Source organism: Pogonomyrmex barbatus, unplaced genomic scaffold, assembly GCF_055798465.1.
Source record: "Pogonomyrmex barbatus isolate J1 unplaced genomic scaffold, ASM5579846v1 scaffold13, whole genome shotgun sequence".
Lineage (NCBI taxonomy): Eukaryota > Metazoa > Arthropoda > Insecta > Hymenoptera > Formicidae > Pogonomyrmex > Pogonomyrmex barbatus.
Window position 1 is genome coordinate 5483730 of NW_028297109.1, and position 16335 is coordinate 5500064.

Genomic DNA, 16335 nt, shown 5'->3' on the forward strand with positions numbered 1-16335 from the left:
ATTCTTTCTTCTTACAGCGAATATAACGGTACCTCGTGTAGCTTTCTACGGAGGACAATCACTTTCCTCCTCCGCTCTTGAGTCGGCGAAGCGCGAGCACAAAGCGCGAGCGGATACTTCGCGAGCATGTACTTGTAATATACTTGTATCTACCATTAGCCGTTCAGCTTTGTGCCGTCTCCATAGATTACGAATGCGAAAAAGGAAAAGCATATAGATATGTAGAAGTTATAATGATGAAAGCGAAGCGGGGAGAAAAAAGAAAAGTAAGAGAGTTTATCATTAATATATGAGAATTTTTAATTAATTTGCGACTTAGACGCATAATTTCGCGTCGCAGTGAACGACGGAATTACGAACGATTAATAACTTGTGTTTGTCACGCTCGAACGTAAATATAGTAAAAATTTCATCGAGAAACAGTTGAGATAAAAAAGATTTTGAACGTTAAAGCAAAAAATTATTTTTGGTTGTTGATTATCGAACAGCTAATGAAGTAATATGACAATTGTATACAATAATGAAAAATGATTAGGATGATGTCTCGAAAAATTTTCTTTTCAAAAATAAGTACGAATTTATCAATATTTACTTCTCAATTTTCATTCGAGCCTGATTATACCATATCGATTTACGACCAATAATAGCAATTTGTGTGCGATCGTTGCAAAGGAGAAATTAACTCGCCAATACTATTTCGTACTTTGATGAACATATCCAGAATACATCGTCGATTTTACGTGGATGATGGAACATCGAAAATAAACTTCACTTTTATTGAATTGTTAAGTAGCCTTCGTATAGCTTATGTGAAACTCACGTGATGTAATATTTGATCGGCATGCTATTCGACGCCACCACGATTGAGACATTTATAAATCGAGCAGACAGAACGTAAATCGGAAGAGTGCGATTGGTCAACGTTCCTCGTTACCAAGATCATTTATGATACCTATTTTCCATATGTTTGCCCTTTTCAGCCCAGTGCTATTGTCATTCATTAATTAAAAAATTTATTACTAAAAATTTTAAAAATTATTAAATCATCAGATCATAAAATGGCATTAATAATTAACGTTAATAAATAATAATGACAAATTAATATGAAAATACAAAATTTTTTTAATGAACCATGATAGCACATGTAATGATTGAGCTGAAGTGGGTTCACAAAAATGTAGTTTATTTGAGGATAAAGAGTAGAAAAGTGTGCCTGGATGGATTGTGCGGAATCAATTTAAATATATGATTTAAGATAGAGAAAACGAGCGAATGACGACAATATACGTGCGAGAAGAAAAAATAAAAGAGAAAGAATGCGGACAACGGAAAAGGATTATCACACGATTAGTGTTATATGCTCAGTGAATACTCTACTTTTTTTCTAATTATAACTTTTTTCATTAAACTGTAATATTACTGTCGGTATTAAAATATTGGCAGTAATAATAATTAAATTTTAAAGATTATTTTTTTGAAATCGTGTGAGCCTCCAAAAATGTATATGGACAGATTTCGCGGTCCTTTGTGGCTCAAATACCACGATTAGGATAAGCGAATAGATAAGAAATTCCGATTGTCGGATTCGGACACACGTAAGCTAGCTAAACTGCCATGATCAGGACAGTGAAGGGAAAGGAAATGTACGAGATATTAGTGGAAATTCAAGTCTGGAGGGAGGGGGGGGTATTCTATAGTCTTAATTTAACAGCTCATGATGAACTGTTAGATACTCGTGAACAATTAGCGACAATTAATCTGTAGCATATTTAAAAGTTTTTAGGAAATTTTCAGAGCTATATCTTAATTTTTTCGATATATTAATTGAAGTGTGGCTGAAAAATCATTGATCTCTCACTTTAAACTCTTCCATAATCGATTTCATCGCGATGCCATGCGAGATCAATGGAAGGGCATTTCTCAATAAGAAAGAACAAGAATTTTTAACACATTGTTCTTCGTTAACAAGACTTTAATACAAATAATATTTCTTTGATGCGTGAATGATATTTAGTACGAATAATATATTTCTTCGCGAAGAAATCGTAAATACGCTATCAAGTCATTGCATTCGACGCAATAATGCGAAAGGGATTGTCGTGATATCACGTCAATATCTCGTCCAGCAAATATACATGCGCCGATTAATGTAAATGTAATATATTTCTGATGCTATGACAGCATCTCTGATAGGAATATATGCAAGAAATGAAAAGATCGACTGAATCTAATTCTATTATTAAAAAAAAAAAAATCAAAATATCTAAAAACTCTGTCCAACACAAATATCTTTTTATTTCTTGTGCTAATGTTTCTTGAAATATAACTATATTAATTAAGAATAATTATTTCGCGAAAAATTTCAGGATATATCTTAATTTAAAATGATCAATGCGTCGACAAATATCAACTTCAAAAGTGCAAACAACAAGTTTACAGAAAGATGCACTTGATTAATGAACAATTAATCTTTGATTTTATTCTCAAGAGAGAAATTGTTATATGCATATCAAATTAAAATATCATATTGCAGTCTATCACAATGCTCACATTTTGCATATCACAGTGTATCATATAAATTCATTGATTTGTATCATATAAATTTGCATATCACAGTGTATCATATAAATTCATTGATTTCGTTAATAGAAATCTTTTAATGACAAAAACAATCTTTTAAACAAAAAATCTTTTGTATAATTCACATGACTCTTATTCAACGAATTGGTAAAGCTTCGTTCAGACAAGCTTATCGCCGATTTATTGAGCGCATTTATACCGTGTGTACTTTCAAAATCAATGTACGTATACCTGATAGAGGGAATTAAAGAGATAAGCTAAAAGTGGAACAATTTTGGGAATGTCCAGAATGCTCGTCTTCTAACGATTTAGAAAATACGAGAGAAATCTAGTAGTGAAATTTCGCGTAAAAAATGTATAGGATAAAATGATTATAATATATGTAACTTGTTGCATAACGTGCGATATTCCGTAAAACATTCCACGAAAGAGAATAGATCTTTAATAAATGTACACATTTCTACTAGCGCAGGGTGGAAGAGTCTATACTATAATGTATACACTGATTTTCTAATTTATATCTAATTATAAATTTTTTACTTTATATCTATTTCTAATTACGATAGTTTTAAATAGACTTGCAAGTATCCTGCACTAGAACTTGTTCATACTAAACAAATTTTAACACATATATCCCACGATAGCTTTTGGTTTATTAGATTTCCAATCTCGTTATAGCATAAAGATTTATTAATTAAAAACTCATAAAATGAGAGGAAAAAATCGCGGCGCGCTTGTATTTCTTGAAAGTTTAGAGAACTTAGATGAAACCTAAATAGTATAGACAGATGTTGAAAGATTAACGAGTGAACTTATATCGGGTGTATGGTGTGATTGTGCTCTTAGGAATTATAGCGATAATGATAGTGATAATACGAGATAGAGGATAACGAGAAACAAGATAAAAATTTCTCTGCAGAATCGGGCGATGCATTGTCCTCTTCAATTAAGTTTTTCGTAATTATTTCCGTCATTTCAAGATAAAATAATCGATTATGATATATGTGTGTCCGAAGTTTAAAAAAAAAAATGGAACATTCTAATATAAAATAATTAATAAAATGTGCAGCAAACTTATTATTATATCAAGTCCATAAGAAATGATATACATATATTTATGGAATTTCATTAAATTTATTATTTTATTATCAAAGTTGGAAATAAGTACTCAAACACATTCGATAAATAAAGCGGTAGAATATACGCGTGTAAAATGAAGATAAAAGCGATCTCTGTCAATTACAACTTGGTAAAGAAGAGATCTGTTTAGAGTCTACAAAAGCCAGTTTTACACGTTGAATATGTGTACTTTGATTCATATTGAGAAATGCACAAGCATTACTATCGTTATAGAGATTTTTTTTTAATGAAAGATTCGATGTATGCATCGCCAGATTCTTTTGAAACAAATGACTCGATTTCACTCTTCGATAAAATCTTTCGAATGTTGGGTATTTTATGCAATCTAAATCAGTACGATCGAAACGATCGAGAGCTGGCGCGAAACATGCGTGATAAAATCCGAATGAAACGAGTTTTAGCGACGTGAATAGTTAATACGAAGGGAGTATTTTCACGAATGTGGTAACGTGTATGACCTAAAAGCAAGAAAAGAAAAGCGGACAATAATAAATCATTTTGGATACAATTTATCTCAGTGACCGTCTGCAAGATAGTCAAGCTATCATCTACGAACAGAATTCACTTGTCAATATCATTCATCGCGATCGCCATCGAAAACATGGAAATACTCCCATCAAAACAATCTTCAGCATAGCATTTCTGTTCTTTGCTGCGATAGCATGTTAAGAGATTGTCGACTTTAAATAAAATTTCGACTCTCTCGATTAAATCCTTGATCGCGAATTAAACATTACGTTTATCACAACAAGCCGTAGATTATTAATTGAATAATTACATTCTCAATTGACTACAAATTTTGACACGAGAAGAATAAACATAAAAATATGAAAGATCTGAATATTAAATATAACTGGTAAGATTACTTTAGCAAAATCCGCTGTTGGTATATGTTTTACTTATAATATGCCTGATGTAATCAATGCCTGATTTAAAATCAATTATAGATAATTCATTGATAGAAAATCTCAGTTTCATTTAGAAAAGCCTGATATTAAACGCATATCATTCGTTATTAATCACATTAATCGAGCACGTCATCTCCGAGAACATTGACCATCGTAGAGATCATCGTACATATAATACGATATCATAGTGTTCGTACTTATAACTGGACGTTTTACTCTAGAAGTGACCAAACGCTAAATTGATCAGAAAAAAATCATATTTATTAGTTAATAAAAATAATTAAAATAAGTTCATTGTTGATTAATTAGCTCTTAGTATAATTGTTTGTGTGTGTGTATATATATATATATATATATGTTTATATATTTATGTTTTATATATATATATATATATATATATATAAAATTGTTTTAAATAGAAGTCGATAAATTTGAAATATAAAATGACAATATAAGTTTAATAATGAAATATTTAATCAGATTTAATTAAAAGTAATTGTAACATGCTAGTCGTATTTCATCATTTTGCAATATTTTATTCTTACAAAATTACCTAAAATATAAGAAATATTTTTATAGATATATTTATTTCATTAGATGCAAAGAAAATAAAAATAAAATGTGATTAAAATGTGTGTTGGTAACTTCGAGAGTATAGGGTACGGCGTAACAATAAGTAATGGGAAACAATACAATAATTTTTCATACTGTTTTTACTTTTTACTACTATGATTACGTATCTGTATAATCTTATTCTTACTGTATATTGTATATTTAGCCGCGGTGCGTATCAAATGATATATTCTCCGACACATTTTAATGTCGCAAAAATTATCCTCCGCAGAATTCACAGTCGAGCAAATTTCACTTAAATAATAAGATTTAAGAGAAATTTTATAAAAGTAATTATTTTAGAAATCTACAACTTTGCGCGACTATATTAAAAAATTCGATGAAGCAGGAACTCAAGAATTTGAATCTAAAAATGTAGATTTTCAGAGATATGAGATAAGTCCAAGAATATGATATAATCTCAGAGAATCAAAAAAATATCTATTTAAACACACAGAAAGGAGAAGTTATAAAGAAAGGAGAAGTTTTTTATCAAATTTATCTATTCAAAAATTTTTAATAATATTTAACGTAAAATAAAATATAATATTTTTATACTTTTGTTCCAAGACTTTGAAATGTTTATTATTAAACTTTTCTTATTGAATAAAGCTGAATGCTCACTGTGAACTCTGTAGAATCTGTCGTTTGCAAATCTGTACTGTATTCGCGTATCAACGTTATATATTACGCTCTATAGTTTGTATCTATAACAGTTGCCGAGGATTCTCGATTATAACATTAGTATGAAATAAATAAGCTCGCGTGTACTGGTGTGCATATGTTATGTGTGTATGCGAATCGAGAGAGACAAACAGACAGAGAGAGAGAGAGAGAGAGAGAGAGAGAGAGAGAGAGAGAGAGAGAAAGAGAGAGAAGATGAAAAAAAGGATGACTTGCGTGTGTATTTATCTCAAGAGCGGTTCGCAATCGGCGTGTAATACGAGAGAGAAATATTGTTTCCTGACCCTACAAAGAGAAACGGCAATAAGCGAAGCTTTGCGCGATTTCACAAGAGTCTTACGAGATCCCGAACCAGATGCGGACAAAGAAAATTCGCATTCTTCGATAGAGAGTACGCGTCCTATATCGTATTAACATGCTTTCAATGTAAATCGTTTCATAAATTAGATTTCGATATTTCTGATAAGAAGCGCACAATGGAAACAGAATGGAAATAAATAGTTGCGCTGCGACTTCTACGCGTTCCACTTCCGAATATTATACATAGCAAATTGTAATTACAAAGCAAAAACTCTCGTTAAAGTACAAATCTGACGGGATATTATATTATTATTTTTAACGCTAATATTTAATGCTACATCTTCATTATTTGTGCCATATAGAAGTTTTAAACAATCGAAAGATTTGATGTGACTTTTATTTCAGTTTCCTAAATTCTAATCTAATTCTCTCGTCTGAATACTCTTCAATAATAATTTTACTTCGTAAATTCGCAATCTCGTATAACAAAAAGAATAATTCTTAAGTCGGCGTTATGTCGATATATTCACAAGAGCTTGTCAGAGTAGCGTACGATTGCAGAATCGTAATAAGCGCGTGTGATGCTTATATTAAATGGCATCGATGAAATTATTAACAAGTTGTACTTGATATTTGTACAAGATGACACCAGCGCTCTTATGCGGATTGCCGTCAATTAAACCGAGAGATCGACGAGAAATGCCGGAAGGAAAGAAACGCGAACGGTCGAACGGGCCTGATGAACGTATAAATAGTTTAAGTAGCGCCCGTTACTGTTAACGTTATTTAATTACCATATCGATGTTACATCCGCGCATATCGTATGTGTAATGATAAATGAAACGGGATAAAAGTGTAGAACTGCCGAAACGCTACCGTGCGTGAACGTAGCGTCACAAATTTACAAACACTTGTATACACTTTCATACGTTTTTTAACATCCGCGAGAATATTACTGATCAATTTTACAAGTGCGGGTCGTTTGAGCAAGACGAATGAGTATGGTCTCGTCCATACATTCGACCGTTTGTCGCCAGCAGGACGTGTCGACAATGCCAACGGTTTTTCAACAATATTGTCCATGCTTATTCACGAGTTTCCACTTTTCCAATTTTCTCTGTTTTACATCTCGATGTCGATCTTCTGAATATCGTTTATCTGATATATTTATAATTATATCTCAAACAAGAATCATCATGATTGTGCGATAATCGAGATCAGTAAGGAGATCAGCAAGATTATGTTTACGAAATTAATTCTAATCTCGTAAAAATATTTGAAGTGTATGTGCCACGTGTGTGACACAGAGTATATTTTTATACAATACTAGAAAAACGTTCATATAATATATTTATGTTGTAATCTATAATCTGCATAATTAATAACACTTTGATTAAAATATACAATTTTTTATATAATATTTATAAATTAATAATAATCTAATGTTTACAAATTTTTGGATATTAAAATAATTTCTGCAATTTTCTAATGAATTTGGTACTTGTAACATTAGATTTTAATAAGCATTTTGAACAAATGTCAAAATGAACAAAAATGAAATGAAAAATTAATCAATTTCATCAATTCTTATTTGAGTTGCGTTTTATCGTGCAAAATTACGTAAAACTATGTAAAAATTTTGCTATAGTAAACTATTTAGTAAATGAAAAGAAAGTATATAAGGTGAATTTCAGATTTTATTACTTGATATGAAGTTTTTTAAAAATATATTCTACATGGAAAATATATGGAAAGTGGAAATTCACATAAGCATAATAGGACGTATGTTAACTTTTGCGATAAAGCGACAGGTGAGCCATTTCGAGAATCGCGCGATCGCGATCGAAACGCGTCTCGACAGGTGGACTCGATAGCGATAGCGAAATATTGTATACCGATTAGAGATAGCGTGAACGAACGCGTTCCTTTGATCGATCGCGCGATCGATCGGTTGGACAATGACCACGAGCGAACAACCACGGGGAATTTTGAGCCGCTTGGTATAAAATAATTCAACGCTTAACAAACCGAAAGAGAGAAAGACACTAATTATATCTCCGTAAATATCTTATAATATATCCAAAACAAAAAAAAAAAGATAACCAAAGCATTGTAACCTTCTAGAGGGAAAGAAGAAATAGCGAAGTACCTAATCTTGTATGGTTTAGTTCGACCACTGATTTGTCCGTGTGTGTTCGTTACTGAAATATATGTTTCTTTAGTAAAAAAATTTTGAAAAATTTATACTTGTGCGTGTCCGTGATTTTCCTTCATTCACAACAATTTCCCATTCCTTTCCGTATAGATTGCGACAGATTCTATAAAATTCACAGTGAGCATTCAACTTTATTCATATTAATCAACATAAGTGCGAATAGCAAGTTGCGTTAAATTTATTATTTTGAATTTTCAATTTTCAAAAAAAGTAAGAATGTTAGTGAGAAAATTTTTTCGTAGCTAGAATAAATTTTGAATATATTTTTTATATAAATATTACATATCTTGCAAATAAAATGGAAATCGAAACATATTTTCAGACTCGTATATTGTTTAAAAAATAAATTTCAGATATGTTACTAAATATTTTCTAAGTAATATATTTCTTACATTTTGTTAATATAACAAAATTATAATACAATGTGTTAATGCAAACTCATATAATTATTAATTCAAATATCAATTGATTTATTCATCCGATGGTATGGCTGTCATTTTTTTGAAAATTAACAAATGCAATTATTATTTAGTAAACAAATACTTTGATTTTAGAATATGTGTAGGATTAAAAAGATTATTATATTTTCTTAACTTTTATGTTAAAATTACGTGCCATTTCAATTATTCTTTTATTATAAATCTATTAAAAAGATTACTAAGATAAAAAATAAAATATTAAATATAAACGTTTTACTCAATTATAATATAGTCATATTATACTATAATTTTTTACACAATGCTTTTTATATTAAATACCAAACTTTACAAAATATATTTATTCTAGATCGCAGAAATATATAACAAATAGTAATTAATGCACTCACCAATCTGCCAAATTTCTGCTTCCCGTTGAAATTCTAGTGACAGCTCATCTTCTCGAACCACATACACAACAATCGCCCGATACTTTATTCGGCACTCCCGATATGACGTAAATAGTCCAGCCACATGCACGAGAGAATTTAACTTGTGACGCAATGTATTAAAGTTACTAAATAGCAATTTTTATAAACGAACGCGATTATATTTACTGATTACGCGATTATATTTATATCATTACTTATGCAATAGAACAATCCGTCCGTTTCTACATTCGATACTCTGTATCTGCGTGTGATTTGAATTTCGAAAACGCGAAAAATTCGGACGGAGCGTCCGATCCATAGTACTGCGCGAACAAATATGGCGCATTAAGACCGAGGATAGCGCGATAAATACACACATCGACGGCGGCGGCGGCGGCACGCGTAAATATGTATATCGAATAAAAACACGCTTTTATTTGAAAATTTCGTACTTAATATGAATAACTTAGTATTGTACGATATTAAATCGCATTTCTCTTAACATTCCCGACGGATTATTGCACGAATAACACATTCTGTTTGAACGAATATGCGCGCGAGATTTTAGTCTGTTACGATATAATATAAGTACGCGATTTTGGTATTTCATGAATAAATATTCTATTTACATATTACATAGTCATTTATGTAATAAAATAGTTACCCATTTCCACATTCGGCATTTTAGATGTTGTAGCTGCATGCAATTTGAATTTCGAAAACGCAAGAAATACGGAGCGTCCGATTCGCAGCACTGCGCGAACGAATATGGCGCAGCAACAAGACCGAGCGTACCGCGATACGCCGCCGCGCCGGCGCGTGACGTCATCACCTCGAGGTAGTAAAAACAACAACACAAGGTTTGAATTACCACACGCGTAAATATGTACAGCGAACTAAAAAAAATGTTTCGTTTAGATTTGAACATTTCGTATCTAATAAGAACGAATTAATATTATATGACATTATGTTTCTCTCGATAATCTCGTTATATTATTGCGCGCGTAAAGACCACTTTTTAATAAGCTATAAGTAAGAGATCATAAGTCAGAAGCTAAGAATTGACCAATCACAGATTGAATATAATAAGAATACTCGACTATGATTGGTTAATTCTTATTTTCTGACTTATAATCTATTACTAATAGCTTATTTTAGAAAGCCTATAACACAGTTTGTTCGAACGAATACGCGCGCAAAGTTTCATTCTGTTATGCTACAAGTACGCGATTGTCGTATTTGAATACGATGCTCTTTATATAGTCATTTATATAATAAAATAATTACCCATTTAGTGATGCAGTTAAACGAATTTCAAGTGAAGTTTCATTTTTCATGGTACTATATAGCTCGAGGCTACCAAGATTACGAGGCTCCCACCGATCAAGATCCCAATTTCCTTCTTGGCTGACTTTTTTGGCAACACTTATCGCGGCAATTCGTTTTGGTTGCGTAACTATATTAATATTATAATTCTTGTATAATCTATATATTATTTTTCTCATGATTTAATAATACAAAAATAAAAAAATTTGATAAAAATATACCTGTAACATCACAGTTAAGATAGATAAATCATTAAATTTTGGATTATAAGTAAAATTGCACTTTTGATAGATTTTAGTCAGATGCTCTACATAGAGTTTTTGTAGATCATCTTTTAATCCTGGGGATGTCATTTAATTTTTTTCTATTTCCATCTTTACTATTCATATACTAAAAAAGAAAAACAAATTTAATGTAAAAGAATTTCTTTTCATACATTATGTGATTAAATAAGAAACTATTTTACTCTGAAATATTCTTCGGCTTCTGTCTGTATAATTCTTTATAAACATTTCTTCCATGGTGTAGCCTTAGTTGTGTAACCTTAAAGTTATTATTTCTCTCATTTGAGGAAGCCATAATTTTCAATTTGTTTCATACAGCTTTCTAAATGTAAAATGTTTTACTACTAATAAGTATATTACACATACAACTTTGTAATAGAGATAAAAAAAAATTGGATAACGCAATAGCAAATTCTTAACTCTTTACTAATGAATTATATGTTTACGTATAAGAATGTTGATAAATGTCCAGTTTAAGTTCTCCTACCGCCGATTTTGACAAAAAGGCTCATTCGACACGGTTTTGCACAAAACGAAAGAATCTGGCAGAAAAAAGCATCGTTCTACCCCGCAAAACGAAATTAATCATTAAAGTTTACATTATTTAGGGTTAGGAAACCTGTTATATCGATAAGAGTTTCGCCGAGTTTACATGTGCATGCGTTTCGACGCTCCACGTAATATTAGTTCTTTTTTTTTCTTGTTGGTAATCTAGATGGAGGCTAGACAGGAAAAAGTATTTAAAAACTGTATGGAAAAAACTATGTGGGGGCTAGATGGAAGAATACGGGAAAAATTATGAAAAGTCTAGATGGGAAAAATTATGGGGGGGGCTAGATAGGAAAAACTATATGAGAAGAAGATGGGAAAAACTATGTGGGAAGAAGATGGGAAAAACTATGTGGGAACTAGATGGGAAAAACTATGTGGGAACTACATGGGATAAACTATGTGGGCGTTAGATGGGAAAAACTATGTAGGAAGAAGATGGGAAAAACTATGTGGGAATTAGATAGGAAAAATTATATGGGAAGAAGATGGGAAAAATTATGTGGGAAGAAGATGGGAAAAACTATGTGGGAAAAAGATGGGAAAAACTATGTGGGAAGAAGATGAGAAAAACTATGTGGGAACTAGATGGGAAAAACTATGTGGGAACTACATGGGATAAACTATGTGGGCGTTAAATGGGAAAAACTATGTGGGAAGAAGATGGGAAAAGCTATGTGGGAAAAAGATGGGAAAAACTATGTGGGAAGTAAATGGGAAAAGCTATGTGGGAACTACATGGGATAAACTATGTGGGCGTTAAATGGGAAAAACTATGTGGAAAGAAAATGGGAAAAACTATGTGGGAAGAAGATGGGAAAAACTATGTGGGAAGAAGATGGGAAAAACTATGTGGGAAGAAGGTGGGAAAACTATGTGGGAAGAAGATGGGAAAAACCATGTGGGAACTACATGGGATAAACTACGTGGGCGTTAAATGGGAAAAACTATGTGGGAAGTAGATGAAAAAAACTATGTGGGAAGTATATGGGAAAAACTATGTGGGAAGTATAAGGGAAAAACTATGTGGAAAATATATGGGAAAAACTATATGGGAAGTATATGGGAAAAGCTATGTGGGAAGTACATGGAGAAAACTTTGTGGGAAGTATATAAGAAAAACTATGTGGGAAGTATATGGGAAAAACTATGTGGAAAGTATATTTATTGTATTTCCACATTCGGCATTCTAGATATCGTATCTGCGTGTAATTTCGAAAATGCGAGAAATACGGGATGTCCTATCCAGAGCACTGCGCGAACAAATATGATGCAGCAAAAAGACTGAGCGTACCGCGATACGCCGCCGCGCCGGCGTGTGACGTCACACGACTTCAGGATAGTATCGCACGCGTAAATATGTACATCAAATAAAAACAAAATAACTGACCTCGATAGGAAAATTTCGTACCTATTATAAACGACTTAATATTGTATGCTGCTAAATTGCGTTTCTCTTGATATTTTCGGTATTTTCATTATTATGCGAGCAACATATTCTGTTCTAATGAATATGCGCATGAGATCTTATTCTGTTATGATGTAATAAATATGATTGTCGCATTTCATAAATGAATATAATTCTCTTTATAGTCATTTATACGCATAAAACGATCGCCTATTTCCACATTTAGCATTCTGGTCATCGTACTTACATGCAATTCAAATCCATTTAAATATTTAAAAATTCAAAGAAACTTAATATTACCTTTCTTTTTAATTAACTTCATGCATCATTCATCTATCCTCTTTCCCATTAATATCAAGAAAAAAGAGAAAAAATGAATAGTATGAGAAGTTCTGGATACTGATTAACTATTTCTTTAAGATGGAAATGTAAGTTAAGATGGAAATGTAGGTCTATAATCGCTACGTTTCTGGCAAAATAAATTAATTTTATTTTTTAACTAAGTTAAGTTAAAGTTAGTGATCTAGTAAGATTAAGTTAGCTAAATTAAAAGTCACATAGTCAAAAAACTTAGTTACAGTTAAGTTAAAATTAAGTAAATTTGAATTAATTTAAAAGTAAATTTTTAAAAATATTGTTTTATTAAAATATACTATGATCTAATGTTTAAAATTTTATAAAAAAAATATTTGCAAATATTTTATTTAGAAAAATAAAAAATTTAAAAAAGTTAATTAAGAAATTTAAATTTAAAAAAGTTAAAATTAATATTTCTTAAAGAGTGTGATTCACCTGGTGCTGTAAAGTGCTTCGAAGCGTTTGATTAACCAATCAGAATAAAAAATTTTATGAACCAATCAAAAAATGCTTCGAAGCATTTGTAGCATTAAGTGAACACACACTCAAAGATAATTAGTTGAAGTTAAAAGTTAATTTATTTTAAATAAAGTTAAGTTTAAAGTTAGTAACTTTTTAATTTTATTATTTAATTTATAATTTAATTAGTTATTATTTAAATTTGGTTTCTGAGGCTCTATTTTTAAAATATATCGCTTATAGAAATCCTACAATATACGTTTATGTATTGTTATGATTTTGGTATTTTCTAAAAAGGTGAAGGTAAGCGTTGAGAGGGAGAGAGAGAGAACGCGAAAGTAAACATGAGCGAGAGTTCAGGCATACACATTTATGTGCGTGCGACGCGCGCCGTCGCACCGTTAAATGAAGAGGGGTGGGGGGTGACCGCGGTGCTCAGCGATGGTGGTGATTCGACGTTAGCTTAACTCAGTTCGCTCTCGACCTTCAGCACGGTGATGTCGGAGCGTCGTTCGACGCACGAGTTTTTCCCTCTCTCTCCTCTTTTTCCAAAACGTGCACATATTTTCTCTCTCACTTTTTCTTTCGATACCGAATTTCAGAATTATCTCTCCAGTTTCTGTTCTCGTGAACGAATTGGAAAAAGAAGTAAGACATCACCGTTTCGTTCTCGTGTTGCTCATGCAAACTCTCGGAGTGGTGCACCGCGAGATGATTTTTCATCGTTTGCTCTCGTACGCGAAGAGCAAAATAAACGCGCGCCGGTGAAAGATCTTGTCTCGCTTGTCGGAAGAGCAACAAGTGGAAAGTGCATCGGAAAATATTTCGCGCCGTCAAAGTGGACTTTCTTGTTCGTGCGAGTTTAAACCGCGGTCACGTGGTATACTCGTTGCCAAAATCACATAGCTTCACTTCCGAAGAAGCGTTCGTCGTTCTCGCTTGTCACTCGTAAAACTTTCGCGAAATTTACATCGCACATAGATAAAAATCAATTTCGGATTTGATCGTAATCGAGATCGTTTGTGTCGGCGCGACGAAAGAATTTTCCGAAAAGGATTAGTATAGGGTATTGTTCTGAAAATTTTAATGGAGATGACATGATCATTCTAGAAATTTCGTCACGTGAAGAAGGCGGAAATGCGAGGCGGTGCGATCCGGTGTGATTGAAGGATCGTCTAAAAATTGGCAGCAGTCGTCAACGGATTAGCGGAACGAAAATACGACCAAGTGCGATAAATACTGATTTCCGTGCGCGATCTGTCACAGGGTGATCAACATGACGTGCAACGACGCGGCGCGAATTAATGAATGACGAGACTCGGAGTAGAGAGAGAGACGATAACGAGCGCGCGAATCGGGATTTTGCTCTTTTTTTTTCGCATTCGACGATTTACAGACTGTGTGAGTGCTTCTGTCAATGATCGCCTTTGTTCAGTGGTATCAAAGAATTGCGGGAATTCTCGTGGACCATGGCCACTGCCATGAAGAAGAAACTCGTGGGCAACGTGACGTTACAACGCCTCCTCGTTGTCATCTTTACATTGATCCTCAATGATCTGAATGCTGAAGCACGTGGATTTCGACACAACTTTAGGCAAGGTAAGTGCCTGCTATTTGCTGTATCTATTGCTTTCACAGTTAATCTAAGCTAACCTGGTTCAGTGGCTTTTAAATCACAATATTCGATATTGAATTTTGTTAAATAAGAATTGAAAATTTTATTTAACTTTTTTCGAGATTCGAGATTTTTTGCAGAAATTCTGAATTTTAAAAATTTTGAGCTACCTTTTCTTAATTAAAGCCCTGAGACATTTCTTGAGAAATTTTAATTTTTATGAAAAAATTGTAAAAAGTTTGTATTGAAAAAATGGTGATTTAGTAATAATTTTGTAATTATTTCTAACAGTATTAATTTATTTTATTATTTTGCTCGCGAATAAAGATTTTGTTACAAAAATGATTTAAAGAACACTGAGCCAATGCAGTCTTGCAGATGCAAAATTATTAATGAAACTAATGGTATTATAAGAAGCATTTAAAAGCTGACGTTTTATTCAAATGATAATCTAATATTAATATATATTGAGATTATTTAATTCTTTAAAATAATTACATTTTTATTAAAGCTACAATAATTATTTTAATCATAACGTGTTATTTAAAATGTTTTATTTATTAAAAATTAATATTTTATTAAGAATGTTATCTTATTTATGTAACACATATTGGTTCTCATAAATAAATACACTCCACATGATACAAATTACAAAGATTCTCTGTCATTGTTCAACGTGATGTATATTTCTGCTATAAAATATTTTATTTAACTATTTTAAATTTTATAATATTTTGCACATGATGCGTCTTTATTTTCTTTTATGAATGTCTTTTAAATGCAGATTATGATATCACTGCTACGATATGCGGCCATTGACATTATGACACTCAGATTTGCATAAGATGTAAATATTACGCGCACGTGGATTACAGCCGTTTATCCATAACGTATTGAACATTATGCAAATCAGCGTAACAAAACGTCTGAAGTATATCGCGATTGAATTTTACTGAAAGCAAACTACTTGATTCCAAGAGAATCAATCCTGTTTTACGTACTGTCATATCAATACACGTTTTATGTATGTATTTATATGCGTCACTTGATT

General features: G+C 31.9%; 2 protein-coding genes across 7 annotated transcripts in view; one reads left to right on the plus strand and one right to left on the minus strand.

The window, feature by feature from the left end:
- Nucleotides 1-11996, minus strand: part of LOC105429894 (uncharacterized) — a 208278-nt gene extending 196282 nt beyond the window's left edge. The window contains exons 1-4 of one of the 5 annotated variants that reach the window (XM_089072479.1): nucleotides 11384-11996; nucleotides 11079-11218; nucleotides 10574-11002; nucleotides 9266-9347 (exon numbers count right to left, since the gene is read on the minus strand). The gene's annotated coding sequence lies outside the window, so the exon portion shown is untranslated. Of the gene's footprint in view, nucleotides 1-9265; nucleotides 10339-10573; nucleotides 11003-11078; nucleotides 11219-11342 lie in introns of those variants that run through there. The other 4 variants (XM_089072477.1, XM_089072478.1, XM_089072481.1 and 1 more) reach the window with 4 other exon arrangements.
- A 2124-nt stretch (nucleotides 11997-14120) lies between these two features.
- The window catches only part of wb (wing blister), a 142632-nt gene continuing 140417 nt past the window's right edge, over nucleotides 14121-16335 (plus strand). The window contains exons 1-2 of one of the 2 annotated variants that reach the window (XM_089072460.1): nucleotides 14121-14317; nucleotides 14780-15268. In XM_089072460.1, the coding sequence (XP_088928586.1) occupies nucleotides 15139-15268 (130 nt within the window). In that variant the 5' untranslated portion in view covers nucleotides 14121-14317; nucleotides 14780-15138. Of the gene's footprint in view, nucleotides 15269-16335 lie in introns of both variants that reach the window. The other variant, XM_011643118.2, reaches the window with a different exon arrangement.